This window comes from Rattus norvegicus, chromosome 1 (genome assembly GCF_036323735.1).
Source record: "Rattus norvegicus strain BN/NHsdMcwi chromosome 1, GRCr8, whole genome shotgun sequence".
NCBI classification, from domain to species: Eukaryota; Metazoa; Chordata; class Mammalia; order Rodentia; family Muridae; genus Rattus; species Rattus norvegicus.
In genome coordinates this window covers 236,606,683-236,624,936 of record NC_086019.1, presented here as the reverse complement: position 1 = coordinate 236,624,936, position 18,254 = coordinate 236,606,683, and the positions used below count along the sequence as shown (strand labels likewise).

The following is an 18,254-nucleotide window of genomic DNA, read 5'->3' as shown; positions in this document are numbered from 1 at the left end:
GTGTGTGACTGTGGGAAAAGATATGTGTGTGTGTGTGTGTAACAGAGTGTGTGTGTGTGTGTGACAGGATATGTGTGGCAGGGTGTGTGTAACAGGGTATATGACAGTGTGTGTGTGACTGTATGTGGGAGAGGGTGTGTCAGTGTGTGTGACAGGGTGTGTGTGTGTGTGTGTCAGTGTGTGTGACTGTATGTGGGGTAAGATGTGTGTCTGTGACAGTGTGTGTGTATGTGTGACAGTGTGTGTGTGTTTGTATGTGTGTGTGTGTGTGTATGTGACAGTGCATGTCTGTAATAGTGCATGTGTGTGACAGAGTGTATGTGTGTGTGTGACTGTATGTGGGGAAGGATGTATGTGTGAGAGTTTGTGATAGCTACAGAAATTAAGCATTTACTGGTACTAAATAATAAACTTATTTAAAAGCAATTTTTGTGCATGTATAATTTTACCATTTGTTAAAGATAAAAGAAAAATTTTATACTAGTGATTTAGTTATATTTAAAATTATTAATTTCATGGTGAACAGTGGAGAACACCATTCACATAAATATACAGCACAAATTAGCAGTATATTTAGGGGGCATTTAGGAAACTGTTGGAAATCCTGTCCTAATTAGCAAGCTGAAATTCATTGATGGCTTTTTAATGAAACTCAAGCTAGCAATTAAAACAGCTTTAAAAAATAAGATTTCTAATGCAATTAAATGTAACATATGAATTTGATGTGTGCTGGGAAAAGTGGTAGAAAAATATTGCGTTTTCGTTTCGATGTATGGTGACTCACATCTTTAATCCCAGCACTTATGAGGCAGAGGTAGGCTGATCTCCGTGAGATCCAGGCTGGCCAGGTTTACATAGCAAGTGTGTGTGTGTGTGTGTGTGTGTGTGTGTGTGTGTGTGTGTGTGTGTGACAGCTAGAGCTATGTAATGAGACCCTGTCTTGAAAAAATATTTTTTGTAATTAAAGCATTATATTTAAATGAGCTAATAAGACTTTGTATGCACAATATCGTAACACACAATAGTCTCAACTTGGACCCAAGGTGTTTCTGCAGCATCCCTGGAGTTGAGCTGTGTAAGAGCATGGGCGGGGCAAAGTGACTGTGCTGTGTTCAGAGCCATGTTTTAATGAATGAAATCATTTCATAGCATGGGTAAGAACTGGCATAAACACCTTGGATTTGTTGTACATGTATGTTGGAATTAATTATTGGTCATTGCATGTTTAGATGCCAGGTGCCAAGTTTTTTTTTTTAAATCCCCATTCATTTAAGCCGTCCATAATTTAATAAGTTCTACAGATCTAGACTCTGTGGCAGGTGACTGTGGGACTGATTTGGCTTCATGATTGGCCTAGCATATGAATGAGAGAACTCATTTAATTCTTTGGGTTATGACTTCCTCTTCCCTTCTATGGATACTATTCAGATTGCTAGTTTTAATTAAGCTGTTTTGTCATAAAAAGGGTCACAAATTTAAGAGTCCAACTATCTGTGCTCTGTGACTTTGGGAGATCACATGGACTCTCTGAACCTCAATTCCTTTGTGGGCAAAATAAAGGCGCTGTTCTCTGTGTTGGACAAAGCTCATAATTTAGAGAGGAGTTCAGGGGAGGATTTATCGGTGTTGTGTAATAGGATTTCCTGCAGTGGTGCTGGGTGTCTGCAGTGTCCAATATTGTAGCCTCTAGCAACAGTGTGTGAATGCTTTAAATATGGCTACTAAGCCCTAACTCAAGTAGCCAAAGTGGGTCTGTCATGCTCACCTACAGATAGTAGACTCAATGCCTACAATTTTAATGAGCATTGCAGAAACCCATAACAGATCAAAACCCAAGAGTAAGAACTGCCTTAGATGGGATATCTATTTCACTCCCTCTGTCACTCAGGGAACATCATGGAAGAGGGGGAGGAAGGAATATGAGAGGCAGAGGGTGGGGGGAGGATCAACAGAAAGACTGACATAGCCAGTATACTCAAGAAGCCAGCATAGCTTGGGTATTTGCTCAAATACGCATGAGATTGGTCCTGCCAACATTTCATTATGGATGAGAGGAATTCACAACGCCCACTTCTGAGGGACTGTTGGAAGTTAATGGTTACTGTGGAAAGGGGTGTCATTTTCTTCAGTGGTGTAACTACTGGTCAGTTGACCTTTAGTAAGTAGCCTACACTCATGCTGTAGCACACAATTTTGGCTAAGCTCAGTGAACTCTACCCACACGAAGAAGAAACGAAAGTAGAGAGGGGACTTGCTGGAAAGAAAATGTTAGTAGGAAAGGAAGGGGAGTAAGAGTGGAGAAAGGGGGATAGAATGTCTAAAGTTCCTGTCTATACATTCATATACATGCATGTATGCAATTGTCAAGGACAAAAACGTACAATTTTATTGAGCATTAACACGTGTACGTGTGTGTGTGTGTGTGTGTGTGTGTGTGTGTGTGTGTGTGTGGTGAGATAGCACTTTAGATATTGAAGATATATCTATTGATGAGAGAAACATAGTTTCCACATGTGTGAGCCTAGATGATAAACAGAACTTATCATGTTTGAAGGGGAATTTGCCAAGTTCTCTGGAACACATTGTATCACTCTGGATCCTTCAACTGTTGAATGGCTCTTTGAAAGGAATAGTTAATAAGACATTTTTATGGACTGGCAGTGGCTGCCCTCCCAGTACTCAGCATGTATCATAAGTTGTGATTCTTGGATAAGTAAATCTGTCCAGGAGACAAGGAGGCTTCTAGAAAGAAAGGGATGGAGGCGTCTCTATCTTTTTTTTTTTTTTTTTTTTCCGGAGCTGAGGACCAAACCCAGGGCCTTGCGCTTGTTAGGCAAGCGCTCTACCACTGAGCTAAGTCCCCAACCCCGAGACGTCTCTACCTTTACTACAGTCTCAGGACAACAATGACCCCAAGAATTGTAGAAGAGAGAAGTTAAGGCTCCTGACTCAGGTTCCTCATGAGGGTCTAATGTAGAAGGGGTGAATAGTGCAGCTGTTGAGAAGGCAGGAAGCCCCTCCTTCCTCGTCAGCCATGAAGGTTTAACGTGCGCTGCCTGGAGACCTTTGCACAGGGGCTGTTGATACCTGGACAGCACAGAGATTCTACCTGGCAGGACTAGAGACTTCTACACCCCAGCGGTAGTGGATTAGTTATGGCATCCTCACATGCTACTTGCCACTCGTCCCAGTGCAAGGCACATATGACTGAAGAGGCAGCTAGAACTTCCTATAGGCCACAGTTGTCCCCTTACCTACTAGGTCTTCAGCATCAGCTCCCTGGGGGGGCTAGAAGAGGGCCTTAGATCCCCTGGAGCTGGAGTTACAGGTGATTGCAGGCGGCCTGATGTGAATGCTGGGAATTGAACTCAAATCCTCTGTAAGACAGCTCTCTTAACTACGGAGCCATTTCCCCAGCCTAATCATGGTGGCTTTCCATACACATATTCACTTCAATCACTGTATCGCCTCTTCCCTGGGTGGGTACCCTGTCCTTGTATTTTTTTTTTAAGTCTAGAATCTATATATCAAAAGAAATATAATCTCTGTCTGTACCATCCAAGTCGGGCTTAAAATGATGACCTCTAGCTTCATTCTTTCCCCTAAAAATGACAGCATTTCATTTTTCCTTAAGGCTAAATGGTGCTCTGTTAGGAACACACACCACATTTTTTTTTTAAACCGCTCATGCATTGATGGGAACCTGGCTGATTCCATAGCTTGCCTACTGTGAAGCCTGGAGGGCAAGCCAAATCCCTTCAGCCCAGGAGCGAACATCCCCTTAAACCAATCCAAACCAAACCAAACCAAACCAAACCAAACACCCAACCCAAAACTTCAGTGTGAGTTCAGCTCACTGAAGACTGGACCATGTTCTTCTTGGGATAGAGAGTCCCTTCTAGGCTTGAAGCACTTCACCTTAGACTGGCAGGCTCACACGGCTTGTAAGTCACTCACCTTTTTCTAGAATACAGCTTTCCCCAGAGCCTCTTTCTCTGGGCTATCACTGTGGCTAGGAAGATGAGAGCGACAGTGCAGGCCGGGATGAAAGCATGAAGTGACCGTGTTCTGGGGACTTTGGGTTCCATCCAACCTGATGAATGAGAGAACCAGAATCTCATCACAGGGTGGCTCCATCACAGGGTGGCTTCCTGAGTGGTTTCTACCACCTGGCAATGAGGTTACGCCTTCGCTACACATCTCTTTCACGTAGAGGCTCTTTTCCTTTCACCTCCACCCCGTGAAGCAGCCTCTCCTTTGATCTCCATTTTCACCCACGAAAGAAGAAACGTCGAGAAATGTCCCCAAAGTTAGACAGCCGGTGATTCAGCTGCGATGCGGTCTGCACCTTTTGCTGTTTATTGTCCCATCCACCCACCTATTCGTCATCTTTCTTTCTTCTTTTTCCTCCCTCCCACGCCTTCTCTGTCTCTATCTCTACCTCCATCTTCCTTTGTCTTCACCACCTGGCTTTTCTCATTCAAGTGGAAAGGTCCCTCAGCTGAAAAATGTATTTTCTCCCTCACACTGATGAGAATGAGAGAGCTTAGACTCTGAATAGGTAGTTATTTAATTTTAAAGACCAGCGAGATCCTTCGGAAAAGGCAGAACATCCCAGGCAGGGGTGACACATTAAATCCAGCCATTCGGGTCTTGGTATGAATGACTACAAGTGACCCCTTATCTTGTCTGACCTAACCAAGGTGCTTCTGCTGACACATCCATTTAGTGAAGGGGTAGTGAGCAGAGTAATTTAGAGGCTGGGGAACAGCTTCGCAGAGCACTGGTGCCTTCAGGTTGTCCAGATGGAGAGAAGAGAGGGCTAGCAGGGTGTTCAAAACCAGCCGACCTCCAAGTCCACCACCAGTTTTCACTTGTTTGAGTCTGGTGATACCCAATCAAATGGCTACCCTAAGGGGCACTGAAAACAACTTGGAGTCTACATAGCGATTCTTTCTATTCCTGTGGCTGTGAAGGTAGATGGCATTACACCATGGATTCACTACATCCAGGTCAAGAAAGCAGAAGCCACAGATGCTACTGCCAAATGGACTGTCTCCTGGACTATGACCCATTAAAATTAAGGTTTCATTGGGCCCCAGGTAACAAAGGAGTTTCCATTGTAAAAATTAGGGTTGTGAAACTGAGGCTTCCTGAAATTCTACTTTCAAAAAGATTCTGGCCTTTGGGAAACAGGAAAAACCTGGGGAATCAGACTCTATGCCACAGGAAGGGCCCCTGGGGATACAGATAATCATTCCCAGCCAGAGGTTGGCCAGGATTTCTGGTTATGTTTAGATAACCCAGCCCCTGTACTACATAGGGATAGGAACTAACCAGAATGTTAGTCTACTGACTGACAAAACTCATTGTGACTAGAAATAATACAAATTAATATTAGAGGACTTACAAGGACCTAAAACTTGCCTAATAGCCAAACCTTTTACATAAGCAGTTCTCTTATTCTGATGCCTGCTATTCTGCCTTATGGGCTAATTCATCTGGATAGCAGGAATATCACTAAACCTCTGACTATTTGACTAAATATGTCTCTCCTGATGGCTTCAAAACTAATTAGACAGGTTGGCCAGGACCCAGAGTATTAAAAATTTCCATTTCTGAATTAAAACAATAGTTAGATTCCCCTGCAGAAACTATCCTACAAAATTGGAGAGGCTTAGACTTCTCAGGAAAAAAAGACTATGCCTGGCCTTGGGAAGAGCTATGCTAATTGATCAGGTATAGCTAGAGAAAGTCTTGCTATGATTGGAGAAAACATCAGAGAGAGAGAGAGAGAGAGAGAGAGAGAGAGAGAGAGAGAGAGAGAGAATACCTTAAGTCAGATAATTGTTACCACTCTCTGTTCTCTTGGTTTCCTTAGCTACCTATCTGCTATTAGCACTGGACTTGTGATTCTTCTGATTGTATCATCCATGGGGCCTTATACATTGAACTAAAACAGGATGAGCCTATGATTTAGCTCATTCTCTAAGACCAGTGGGAATTGTAACAGCCCCCCAGACCTTAGTACAACTGATTCCATAAAGGAAGTGCCATTCAGGCCATAAAACTCAGCACATAGACAGCCCCACCTTCCAGAATGAAAACAAAGACCAGATCTGCCAAAGGCCACAGTTCTAGGAAAGTCTCTAAATGCACTAACCTTGCTCTTTTGGCTTCTGTAGTTCTGCTTCTGCTTCTGGTAACTGTTCTTGTTGACTGAAGTATGTCAACCCAGAATATTGTTTTTGAGCTTAAAAACTCATCATGAGAAAGGCTTGGGGCTACACTGTGATCCTGACACCCGGTGTAGTGGACAGCTGACTAATAAAGACTTTCTTTTGGCTTAAACCCATGCAGATCAATCTTCTTTGTGGATTCCCCACAACATTTGGATCAAGTCGAGGGACTACAAGGTGAGGAAGGGACACACACACACACACACACACACACACACACACACACACACCCCAGCCAAAGGGAGACACCAGTAGGACACTGGGGTACCTAAAGTGTTGTGGTGGTATGTAATTCACATACTTCTCTTCTTGAAGCTAATCAGGTGCAGCACTTCAAGAAGTGCTGTCTCACAGCTGTCTTCTCCTGGTAGCCTTTCCAACAGTGTAACTCTTCCTCAGCAGTAGAGATCTCTGTCCCATTCTACCTTTGTAGTACTTCTATATTCTATCTCGACTTCATGAAGAATCTTTTATAACAACACGTATCTGGATGGCTCATATGAGCACACCATCTGCTTCTTGTAGAAGAATTTTAATCCCACAACATGGCTGCTTTGGCAAGCGATCACATCCAAAAACCTGCTAGGTCTATTTGATCTGGCTGGAATTACATGCCTTTAATCTCTATAGCTGGAATACAGACATATCCTTAGTAATACACCTTTAATACCAAACCATGAAGATTCAGTTAGTTTGTAGAAGAAAGCAGCCATGTCTAATCAAGTGGCAGACAAAGTGACAAATCAAAGACTTGACAGAATGAATCAGAGATAGGATATGTCCAGCTCTCATGAGAACAGACAGGAAAGAGAGGTGGATTAAGAAAGAAAGAGAGAGGGGGGTTAGTTTTACTGGGACAGTTTTACAGAGATAGGTTTCAGGTGAAAACAGAATGAGCCAAAGAATGAGAAGGAACCAGGAGATTAAAACGTATTGCCAGTTAGTTTGAGGCCAAGCCAGCAATTTAGTCAGAAGCCGAGAGAACTCAGATTGAATCAGTCAGCTTGGAGAGGAATTTTGATCCAGAAGAGCTGATTTGAACCAGTCAGTCAGAGTTCAAAAAGAACTAGAAAGGGTGAGCTTATTGTAAGCTTCCAAATGACAATAATCTCTTGTGAATAAAAGTTACATTTAGGGTTTTCCCACCTGAACTCTAACTGACAGAGCTAGGAAATGGAGACCACACTTACTCAGAGGGTCAATGATGGCTGAAGTAAGCTCCTTCATGTGAGCATTCCAGAACATGCAGCTGAAGTTTCTGTTAGGCTGAGGCTTCAGGCGCAGAACACTGGTGACCTGGTAGAGGCCTTCAGGGGTCCTGATGTGGCTGGTGTTGGCAGGAACACTGACATTTTGCCAGGACACTTCTGCTAGGGGGTAACCTCTAGCCTGGCAGATGAGCTGCACCTCCCCTGTCCCTGGAACCTCTAGGATCCCAGTGTCTATCCTCACGTAAGAAGCTGAACAACAGAAGAAAAGGAAGTGTTGTTTGGATTCCTGTACAACTCTACCCAATGCAAGAAGAAACACAATGGTCACTAATGATCTTAGGTGATATATTTTTCTAAACTCAAAAATATTTTCTTTTTTTTTTTTTTTTGGTTCTTTTTTTCGGAGCTGGGGACCGAACCCAGGGCCTTGCGCTTCCTAGGTAAGCGCTCTACCACTGAGCTAAATCCCCAGCCCTCAAAAATATTTTCTATGTCCCTGGTTCATTAGTTTGTATAGATTGAATAGTTTTTATTTGTACAATACAACAAAGACGCTCTGTTCGTATCCCTACTTTTTGTTGGGATTGACTGAAAACAGGTAGGTCGAGAGTGGTGCCCAAAGTCAGAAGAATAAAGACCGAAAGACCCAATGTTCAAAAATTAGGGAGACTGCAAGCTTATATCTAGCACTGTGCTAGAATCCCATGTTCTGTGGCCTCTTGTATTCTAAACCATCTCATAATTAAAGGGTGGAGAGAGCTGAGGAAATGGATACACGGATAGCACCAGATTACCCCAACAGATCACTTTTCAGACATCATCAGTAGAGAGTTTACTTAAAAGTTCCTCCTTTCCCTCCATTATCTTTGTGATTAGGAGGAGGAGGAGAATAAGGACCTATGTAAGAGCTGTAAATAAGAGCTGGGTGTTTTTCTTACTTCTCAGTGCAGACATGTTCTGTGTGGTACACTCCGAATGAACGATTCATGTGTGATTTCTTACTATATAGAACACGGAAATGTAAAACTAAAAGGAGATATTAGGCATGAAGACTATCTAACAATCTTAGGCCACACCTAAAAATGAACAAATATCAACACACATGTCTATAGCTAGAAGTGTTGACAGTAAACTATGGGGTTTTGTTGATGGAAGGGGGAGCAAGTCCTGGCTTTCATTAAGTGGGAAATATTTCCTTAAATATTTAGCACAGTCATTGAAGTAAAGGCAATTTCGAAGTAAAAAGCACAGTTGTTGAGATGGTTAATCTTGTCAATTTGATTGGATGAGAAGCTCTTGGAATATATGGGTGTGTCTGTGAGGGCTTTTCCAGAGGGTATTATCGAGTGGGTGGGAAGTCTGACTTGAACATAGGCAGCACCATTCCACAGGCTGGGAATCCAAACAAACCAAAGAGAAGACAAGCCATGATGGGAGTTCTGTTTTGCTGTACCCTCCTGACCATGATGGACCGAAACCTCTGAAACTGTGAGCTAAAATAAATCCTCTCTCCCTTGAGTTGTTTATGTCAGGTGCAGTGTCACAGTGGTGAAAAGCAATTGTAACAGGTGTGATAAGACAGTTTCTTAAACTGCTGAGATATACGTGAACATAACACTCTTTGGGGAAACTATTTCATATTGAAGTAATAGCAACTACATATTTTTTAGATATTGCTTATAAGACAGGCTCTCTCAATGTAGCCCAGGCTAGCCTTGGCCTCATTATGTATTTCAGGATGAACTTAAATTTGCTGCCCTCTGCATCCTAAGTGCTGGGATTATAGGCCTGCATCACCATACCCAGGTGGATAACAGGTATACTAAAAAAAATCTTAAATACATAAGATTTACTGAATCTTAACTGTAAGCTTTGTAGCAAGTCCTTTTTACCTAATGTAGAAAGTAAGGGGGAAGAAATGCTCAGACCATTTCCCATGTGTTTTTCCCCTCTGTCTTCCCTCTGTTCTGTCTCCATGTAATAAATTATTAATTTGACTAGTAATATCCAGAGACAAAGAGAATAAGGGCTTCCCCAGAGATTAATTCCATTACCAGGGATTAATCCCAGGGTGCTGTACAAGTTAGGCAAATACTCCTCTGCTGTGCTATATCCTCAGCCATAAAAAAAGATGTTCTTACCTTTTATGAATAGATTTAGGGTCTGTGATGGTTAGCTTTAATTGTCAACTTGATCCAACTTAGAATCACCTGGGAGAAGCACCTTGATGATGGATTGTCCACATTAAGTTGGTCGGTGGGCATCTCTATGGGCTATTGTCTTAATTAAGTTGAAATGGGAAGACCCGGCCCACTATGGGCGGTGCAGTTTCCTAGGCAGGTGATCCTGAACTACATAAAAGTAGAGAACTCAAGCAAGCAAGTGCGCGTGCATTCATTTCTCTCTGCTCTTGACTCTGGATGTGATTTGTGCCGTCATTTCCCCTCAAAAAGGATAGAAGGTGGAACCAGAAGCCAAATAACCCCTCCAACAATAAGTTGCATTTCCTCAAGGTATTTTTATCACAGCCACAGAAATAAAACTAGGACAGGGCCTGAACTGAAAACCTGTGCTTCTAGAGTAAGAGGAGAGAGCAGGGAAGAAGAGGGTCTCTGTTTTTATTCATGCTCTCCAATGTAAGTCATCCAGAGATGCCTCAAACAGGGAGAGGAGGGGGAAATCATGTGGCCATACCACTTTTCACCTGACATATGATGCCCACTTCCCATAAGGCTGTGCATTCTCGTACGTTGCTCACGTTCACTTTGAGAAGAACAGGGGTCTGGCCCTAGCCTGGTAACCCGACCATTATCTTATTTAAAGTATTCAAGGACTCTATGAGGTTGGTAAAATCTAGATTCTTAGCTTGTAAACATGGAAACAGTAGAATCCTAGAGATGGTGGAAAGATATGAACTTCTGCATTTTATCATAACACTTTGTACTGGAAACACCACAATGGGCCAAGAAACAACACAAGCAGGAAGATTGTGCTCTCCTGATGAACCTAGTAATTCCCAGAATTCACAGAGGCTCGGGCCCTGACACAGTCCATTTAATGATTTGATTTAGTCTTCCCAATCTCTTGGAACCAAGTCTTGGGCTATCTCTGGCAACCAAACAGTATCTGAAGCAAAATTTTCAAATACCCACTTTACCTCTAGATTAGCCACACTTATTTTCTCTTGGTTCAGCATCTTCTTAGAAATATTTCATTATATCATACTGTATCTTATGTTTACTTTTGTGATTTGGGGGGTGGTAAATGAGGAAAATAAACATAGATTTTTGGAGTAGTGTGCTGTAGGGGAGATCCAGCCAATTCCTATGGGAGGGTTTCACATAAGAAACTGACCTTGGCTGAGAAAAGAGGTGACTCAGAAGGGGGAGGACCAGGAGTCAGGTGCTTGGCTGAGACTTTGCCTTGTGGGGTATAAATGAATAGACACACCAGAAAGGGACAGATTTTTAGCTAAACAAACCATCATGATTCCAGGAAGAGATGGAAACCGTCATCCTACACAGTTACCATATCAGAAATGCCTTCACAGCCTTTTTCTTTTCTTTTCATTTGGGAAGTAGTTGGAGAGGCATTATCCCCAACAATGCATAATGAGGAAGTTGGACTGGGGTAATATTCTTGAGAAAAGATGAGCACATTTTAGAGTTTCAGAGGTGGAAGTAGTTTTAAAAGTTCAAAATATCTCTGAAGGTCTGTTAGAATTCTGCACGGAAGCCATCTGGCCTTGGGGATTTTTTTTTTTTTTTTTTGGTTGGGAGGTTTTTAATGACTTCTTCTGTTTTCTTAGGGAATATGGGACCGTTTAAATAGTTAACCTGCTCTTGATTTAACTTTGGTACATGGTATCTGTCTAGAAAATCATCCATTTCATCTAGATTTTCCAGTTTTGCTGAGTATAGACTTTCGTAGTAGGATGTGACGGTTTTTTAATCTCCGTAGTTTCTGTTATTATGTTTCTCTTTTCATTTCTCATTTTGTTAATTTGGATGCTGTCTCTGGGCCCTTTAGTTAATTGGCTAGGGATTTATCTATCTTGTTGATTCTCTCAAAGAACCAGTTTTGGTTTTGTTGATTCTTTGTATAGTTCTCTTTGTTTCTATTTGGTTGATTTGGGCCATGAGTTCGACTACTCCCTGTAGTCTACTCCTCTTGGATGAGTTGGCTTCTTTTTTGTAGGGAGCCGTATTGGATTTGGGGCTGGCCACTTTGTGACTGTATGGCTCAAAGTGGCTATGTGACTCTGGGCTGTATGGCCACAGATACTCACATCTAAGATGACTGCCATAAAGTCTTGAGATTGTTGGACAAAAGCCTCTCCCATGAATTTACGGCACAGGAAGATAACAATCATGGAATGCTTCAGCCCGAGCAAATACCAGATGTCTCCTGAGCAAACACGAGGTGTCTCCACCGCATGACCTCTTCACCTCCTGCTATCAGAGTACCCTCGTCCCTCCTTCCTTTGTGTTTCACAAAGGTCACTCCCCCTACCTGAAAGCCTTAAAAGCTGTAACGCTCACCCCAATAGACGAGACCTTGACAACAGAACCTTGCTTGGTCTCCTTTTCTCCTCCCGCCCCTTGACACTCAGGTAGAGCCTCTTCGGGACCCTGAATAACTGAACCCGCTGGATGGGTCAAGTGGCGCCCTTGTGGGCCATATCAGGGCTCACTCGAATCTGCCCAGTCCTTTAACCAAAGGAAATGATCTAGCCGACAAAGTCAGTAGGCTGGCCATGATTGCTTCTCTTAGTGACTCCTTACAAGAAGCACAGATGGCACATTCACTCCATCACCTTAATGCTCAAACATTGCAGCTTAAGTACAAAATTACTAGAGAACAAGCCAGACAAATTGTCAAAAATTGTAAGAACTGCCTGACCCTACTTCCTGAGCCACACATTGGGGTTAATCCCAGGGGCCTTGTTCCGGGAAAAATATGGCAAATGGATGTCACCCATGTCCCATCTTTTGGAAAATTAAAATTTGTCCATGTTACCATTGATACCTTTAGTGGGTTTATATGTGCCTCTGCACACACAGGAGGGGCCACAAAAGATGTTATTGCTCATATGCTCTACACATTTTCGGTTATGGGACAGCCCAAAATGCTAAAAACAGATACTGGGCCCAGCTATGTTAGTCACAAATTTAAACAATTTTGCTCCCAATTTCAAATAAAACATATTACAGGCATACCTTATAACCCTCAGGGACAAGGAATTGTGGAATGAGACTATCAAACCCTTAAATACACCGTTAAAACTTACTGCCCAAGAAACTCTTTATTCTCTTAAAGGCAGCCCAAAATTCTTATTATCCCATGCCCTTTTTGTTTTAAATTTATTAACCTTGGATAATCAAGGGCATTCAGCCGCCGATCGCTTATGGTACCCCTCAACCAAGATGGATCATGCTCACGTTCTTTGGAAGGACCCCCTAACTGGACAGTGGCAGGGTCCTGACCCTGTGATAGTCTGGGGAAAAGGGTCTGCCTGTATTTATAATTCTAAAGAAGGGGGAGCCAGATGGCTCCCTGAAAGATTAATGAAGCTTTACAATAAATTCCAAACAAATTCCAAGATTGATAAAGCCTTATAACAAATTCCAGAGTGGCGCCTGAACAGGGACCCGGAAGCACGGCCAACTACAGGATGACGGAGACAGGAGATCCGCGGAGAGATTGAGGACTCTTCAGACTGCATCGCTGGAGAGGGAGATAAGACCGGTCGAATAATTGTCGTCCCATTGTCATAGGAAAGGTATTGTCTAAGGAAGCTTGTTTCATAGGAGAGATCAAGCATTCACTCAGGGAGAGAGGAATAAGAGTTAAGAAAAAGGATCTGATAAAATTCTTCCGTAGATGAAAAATGTCCTTGGTTAATTTTAAGCGGCCCCGATATTCACCCCCTTACTTGGAATAAGGTTGGTCAGGATATTAATAAGCTCTTGAAAGCCGATGACCCAGTGTCCGCAGCTTTTTTCTGCTACTGGGATATCATTAGAGACATTATAATAGATGCTGAGAAAGGAGGCAAGAGTGCCCGCCCCTTAACGCTTAGGACTGGACAACGCATTGCACAAGCTTTACCACTTCCCTTCATGGGACAGTTCCCTCTCACCGAGCTCGTTCCCTTAACCATAAATGTGGGTTCGAGAGCAATTTCTATTGTACCAGTTGGGGCTGTGAGACCACGGGGGAGGCATACTGGAAACCCTCTTCTTCCTGGGATTTTATGACTGTAAAAAAGTAATGGAACCTACACCAAAGATGATTCATCCTGTCAGGCTCGTGCAATCCCATTGTTATCAGTTTCACTGAGCAGGGTAAAAAAAAAAAAAAAATGAGTGGGCAGGCTCGAGAGCCCTAACTTGGGGTCTCCGCCAATACAAAGACAATTGGGATGCTGGCCTCACATTCAGCATAAAATTATTGAAGGAACCACCCACCTCAGTGCGCATGTCCATAGGACCAAACCCTGTTCTTCATAATTTTGTTCCCTCTCTGCCTAAAAGGGGCTCAGAGCCCAAAATCTCAGCGGCCACGCAGGCCCCACAGAATTCCCTCTTGACTACTGTCTTTTAACCAACCACCCCTCAAGGCCCCATGCTATCCGCACGAGTCATTCTTTCCATCCTTAATGCATCCGCCTCCGCTCTACTCTTCCAAAAACAGATAAACAATTCCTCCAAAAATGTGGAATGTTGGATGTGCTTTTCTGCCTCCCCTCCATTTTATGAAGGCATTGCCCTTTCTGGAGAATTTATATATATACCAATGAATCCAATGTCCTATATGGAGGCTTTTAGGATTTACTCTCACTGAGGTATCCAGGGTGGGAAGCTGTATTTTGGGAAAACATATGCTCCCTCCTCACCAGCTGTTAGAAATATGCAACCATACCTTGGTTGTTAACAATCACCATGAGTAGCTGCTCGCCCCAAATCATACTTATCTGGCATGTTCATCAGGGCTGACTACCTATGTAATAATATCTGATTTCTTGCAACAGCGCGATTATTGCGTATTGATACAACTACTCCCAGGACTCAGCATTCATAAACCAACAACGCTATCATTTACTCAGCGCTACAATTGACCAGGACCTAGCTGAACTGAGAGAGGGCTTAGCCAATTTAAAGATTCTGTTGCCTCCCTTTCAGAAGTAGTACTGCAAAATAGAAGAGGGCTTGATTTGCTCTTCCTACAACAAGGAGGACTTTGTGCAGCCTTAAAAGAGGAATGCTGTGTGTATGTAGATAATGGACTTGTAGAAGACAGTCTAAGAAAAGTGACAGATAGCCTAGAAAAACGAAAGAGAGAATGAGAACAACAAGAGTCCTGGTATAAAAACTGGTTTTCTACATCCCCATGGCTCTCTACCCTGTTGCCTTCGATTTTAGGACCCCTTGTGGGCCTGCTTCTGTTGATTTCCTTCGGTCCTTGGGCCTTTCAGCAACTTACACGCTTTATTAAATCACAAATAGATTCTGCTTTGCCTAGAAATTCTTTTTCAGTACATTATCATCGCTTGGAGACCAGAATAGCTGAGGAGAACCAGGGAGACGACAAACAAGATGAGGTGCCCACAACATATCTGGAGAGGCTCAACTTCCACAATCTCCTAAATTAATGCCGTTTGGCCCCTACCCTTTTGCCCCTGGGCTCAAGTAAGTGAAATGAGAAGATGACCCAAAGTAGCCATACTCAGTGACAGGCAACTTCCTCTGACCCTTGACCAATCTAGACACAGAGCCTTGAGGGCGACAAGGTAATCCTATGATGGATAAGGCTAGGGTTCGAGAGGTCAATCCTAAGACAGAGGTGGCTACACCCCGTTTAAACGTACGGGCCGGTCAAATGCTCCTCTGCCCAGTTTCTCCCCCAAAACACACACATATAGCCCAGAACAGTGTGTTACAGCATAAGTTCATTCCTAGCCATTGGGGTGCAGTCCTAACTGCAAGAGTGGCTCGCCATGGCCGAGCTGGGCACTCTGTGAGGCATGTCTGATCTCTCTCAGACCACTACTTCCACCTAATGGTCTTTTATTAAAGAAAAACGGGGGAGATGTAGGGAGCCGTATTGGATTTGGGCCTGGCCGCTTTGTGACTGTATGGCTCAAAGTGGCTACGTGATTCTGGGCTGTATGGCCACAGATACTCACCCCTAAGATGACTGCCATAAAGTCTTGAGATTGTTGGACAAAAGCCTCTCCCATGAATTTACGGCACAGGAAGATAACAATCATGGAATGCTTCAGCCCGAGCAAATACCAGATGTCTCCTGAGCAAACACGAGGTGTCTCCACCGCATGACCTCTTCACCTCTTGCTATCAGAGTACCCTCGTCCCTCCTTCCTTTGTGTTTCACAAAGGTCACTCCCCCTACCTGAAAGCCTTAAAAGCTGTAACACTCACCTCAATAGACGAGACCTTGACAACAGAACCTTGCTTGGTCTCCCCCCACCCCCCCACACTCAGATAGAGTCTCTTCAGGACCCTGAATAACTGAACCCGCTGGATGGGTCACTTTTTCCTTCTAGAGCTCTCAGGTGTGCTGTTAAGTTGTTAGTGTAGGATCTCTCCAATTTCTTTGCCAGGGCACTTACTACTGTAAATTTTCCTCTTAGCACTGCTTTCATTGTGTCCAATAAGTTTGGTTATACTATGTCCTCATTTTCATTGAATTCCAGGAAGACTTTAATTTCTTTATTTATTTCTTCCCTGACCAAATTATCATTGAGTAGAGAGTTGTTCAGTTTCCATGGATGCCTCAACCCCACTTGGGAGGGAGAAGAAAGCAATCACAGGAGGGGAGAAGGGAGGAAGGGACCTGGGCAAGAAAGGCAACAGGGAGGAGAAGAGGGAGACATGATCAGGTATTGGGGGGCAAGGGCAGAACAGGACTGAAGCCCTGAGGGCCAGCAAAAAGAATCAAAATAGGCAACCTCGGGAAGTAGGAGGTCAAGGGATCCTCTAGAATAAACCAGAGACCTGGGAGGTGGAAGACTCTCAGGGTTCAAAGGGAGGGACCTTAGATGAAATGCCCCACAGTGCGGAGAGGGAACTTGTAGAGTATACCTCCAGTAGAAAGACAGGACATCAAGTGAGGGATGGGGTTGCCATCCCACAGTCAAAACTCTGACCCAGAATTGTTCCTGTCTGAAAGAACTACAGGGATGAAAGTGGAGAAGAGCCTGAGGGAAAGGAGGTCCAGTGATAGCCCAAATTGAGATCCAGCTCAAGGGGAGGTCCCAAGGCCTGACCATTACTCAGGCTATGGTGTGCTTACAAACGAGCCTATCATCACTGCTCTCTGAGAGACCCAACAAGCAGCTGAAAGAGTCAGTTGCAGATATTTTCACCCAACCAATGGATAGAAGATGGTGACCCCTGTGGCTGAATTAGGGAAAAGCTGGAAGAAGCTGAGGAGGAGGACGACCCCATAGGAAGACCAGCAGTCTCAACTAACCTGGACCCCCAGGATCTCTCAGACACTGAGCCACCAACCAGGCAGCATATACCAACTGATATGAGGACCCCAACACATATACAGCAGAGGACTGCCGGGTCTGAACTCAGTCAGAGAAGATGCATCTAACCGTGGAGAGACTTGGGACACTTGGGGAGGCCTAGTGGTGTTGGAGATGGGGTGAGGGGGTGGGATGTGGAACAGTTTGAGCATGGACTGGAAGGGGGATAAAATCTGGAGTGTAATATAAGATTAAAGAATAAAAAAGAAAGAAAAAAAGTTCAAGATTTTCAACTCCATGCTCAATGAGAAGTGTCTTCTCTTGCAACTTTGCTGGATAACTACATTGGTGAGAGCTAAACACGAACCTAGAAGCACCAGGTATCCTGCAGTTGGTGCTCTAGACGTATTAACTAGGAGAGGATGGCTGAGTGTGTCATTCAGGCCTTCTGCTGTATACCTTGTCCTATCTGCTATAACAGAGACAACCAAAAACTCACATATTCGTGAATTCTTCTCTTCCTCCTTCTCCTCCTCCTTCTCCTATTCTCCTCCTCTTCTTCCAATTGTTTTTGAACAAATAAAACTGAGATTTATTAGGAAAAAGTGAAAAATTCCAGGAGGCCTCAACTCTAAACAAAAAACTAAAGGCACAATAGGCATCTAAGGAATATCGAGAGTGAGAGAAGTAGTCTTGCCTGGGGAAGAGCACACCAGTACTGAGTGGTCAACCCTGAAAAAATATATGTATATGACATTGTACAGACTGTGTAGGTTGTATTCGTGTATGCAATATGTGTGTGTGTGTGTGTTCATGTACACATATGTCTACAGCAACAATTAATGAAAAAAGAACAATGACTTTGCAGAAAGATAGATATGGGAGGGTTTGGAGTGCTAGAAAAGGAAGATTAAAATGGTATAATTATAATTTCAAAATATAAAAAAATAATTTAGAAAAAAAGTAAAAAAAAGAACTTCTGAGAGTGGGTGGGGCTTCAAGGAAGGAATATCCAACTTTCCAGTTTAGGTTTAATATGCTGAAGCTACATTTTCGGATGTGCATACGTTTAGAATTGTCACTTCTCCCTGTGGTGTGGATTCATATTAGTATAAAATGTGACTTCTTAATGATCCTGCCATTTTTCTATGGCACATAATAATTGTACAAAACATAGATCATATTGTCATCTTCATACCCACACTGACCTCTCTATTACCCTCAGTCCCCTCCTCCCTCCCCACCATCCCTTCCTGTCCTGTTAGCCTCCTTTTATTTTGATGGCCTCCCTTTCTCTTTACAGTCCAC

General features: G+C 43.3%; 1 protein-coding gene and 1 long non-coding RNA gene across 5 annotated transcripts in view; one reads left to right on the top strand and one right to left on the bottom strand.

Annotated features, from left to right (window-relative positions):
- The window catches only part of Pdcd1lg2 (programmed cell death 1 ligand 2), a 64,994-nt gene that overhangs the window by 12,554 nt on the left and 34,186 nt on the right, over nucleotides 1-18,254 (bottom strand). For 3 of the 4 annotated variants that reach the window (NM_001107582.3, XM_006231209.5, XM_039079984.2), the window contains 2 exon segments: nucleotides 3,958-4,093; nucleotides 7,430-7,699. In NM_001107582.3, coding sequence (NP_001101052.2) covers nucleotides 3,958-4,093; nucleotides 7,430-7,699 — 406 coding nt within the window. 4 annotated transcript variants of the gene reach the window in all.
- Nucleotides 15,011-17,224, top strand: LOC134485217 (uncharacterized). The gene is made up of 2 exons (XR_010063225.1): nucleotides 15,011-15,141; nucleotides 16,643-17,224. It is a non-coding gene; the product is annotated as an uncharacterized LOC134485217 (long non-coding RNA).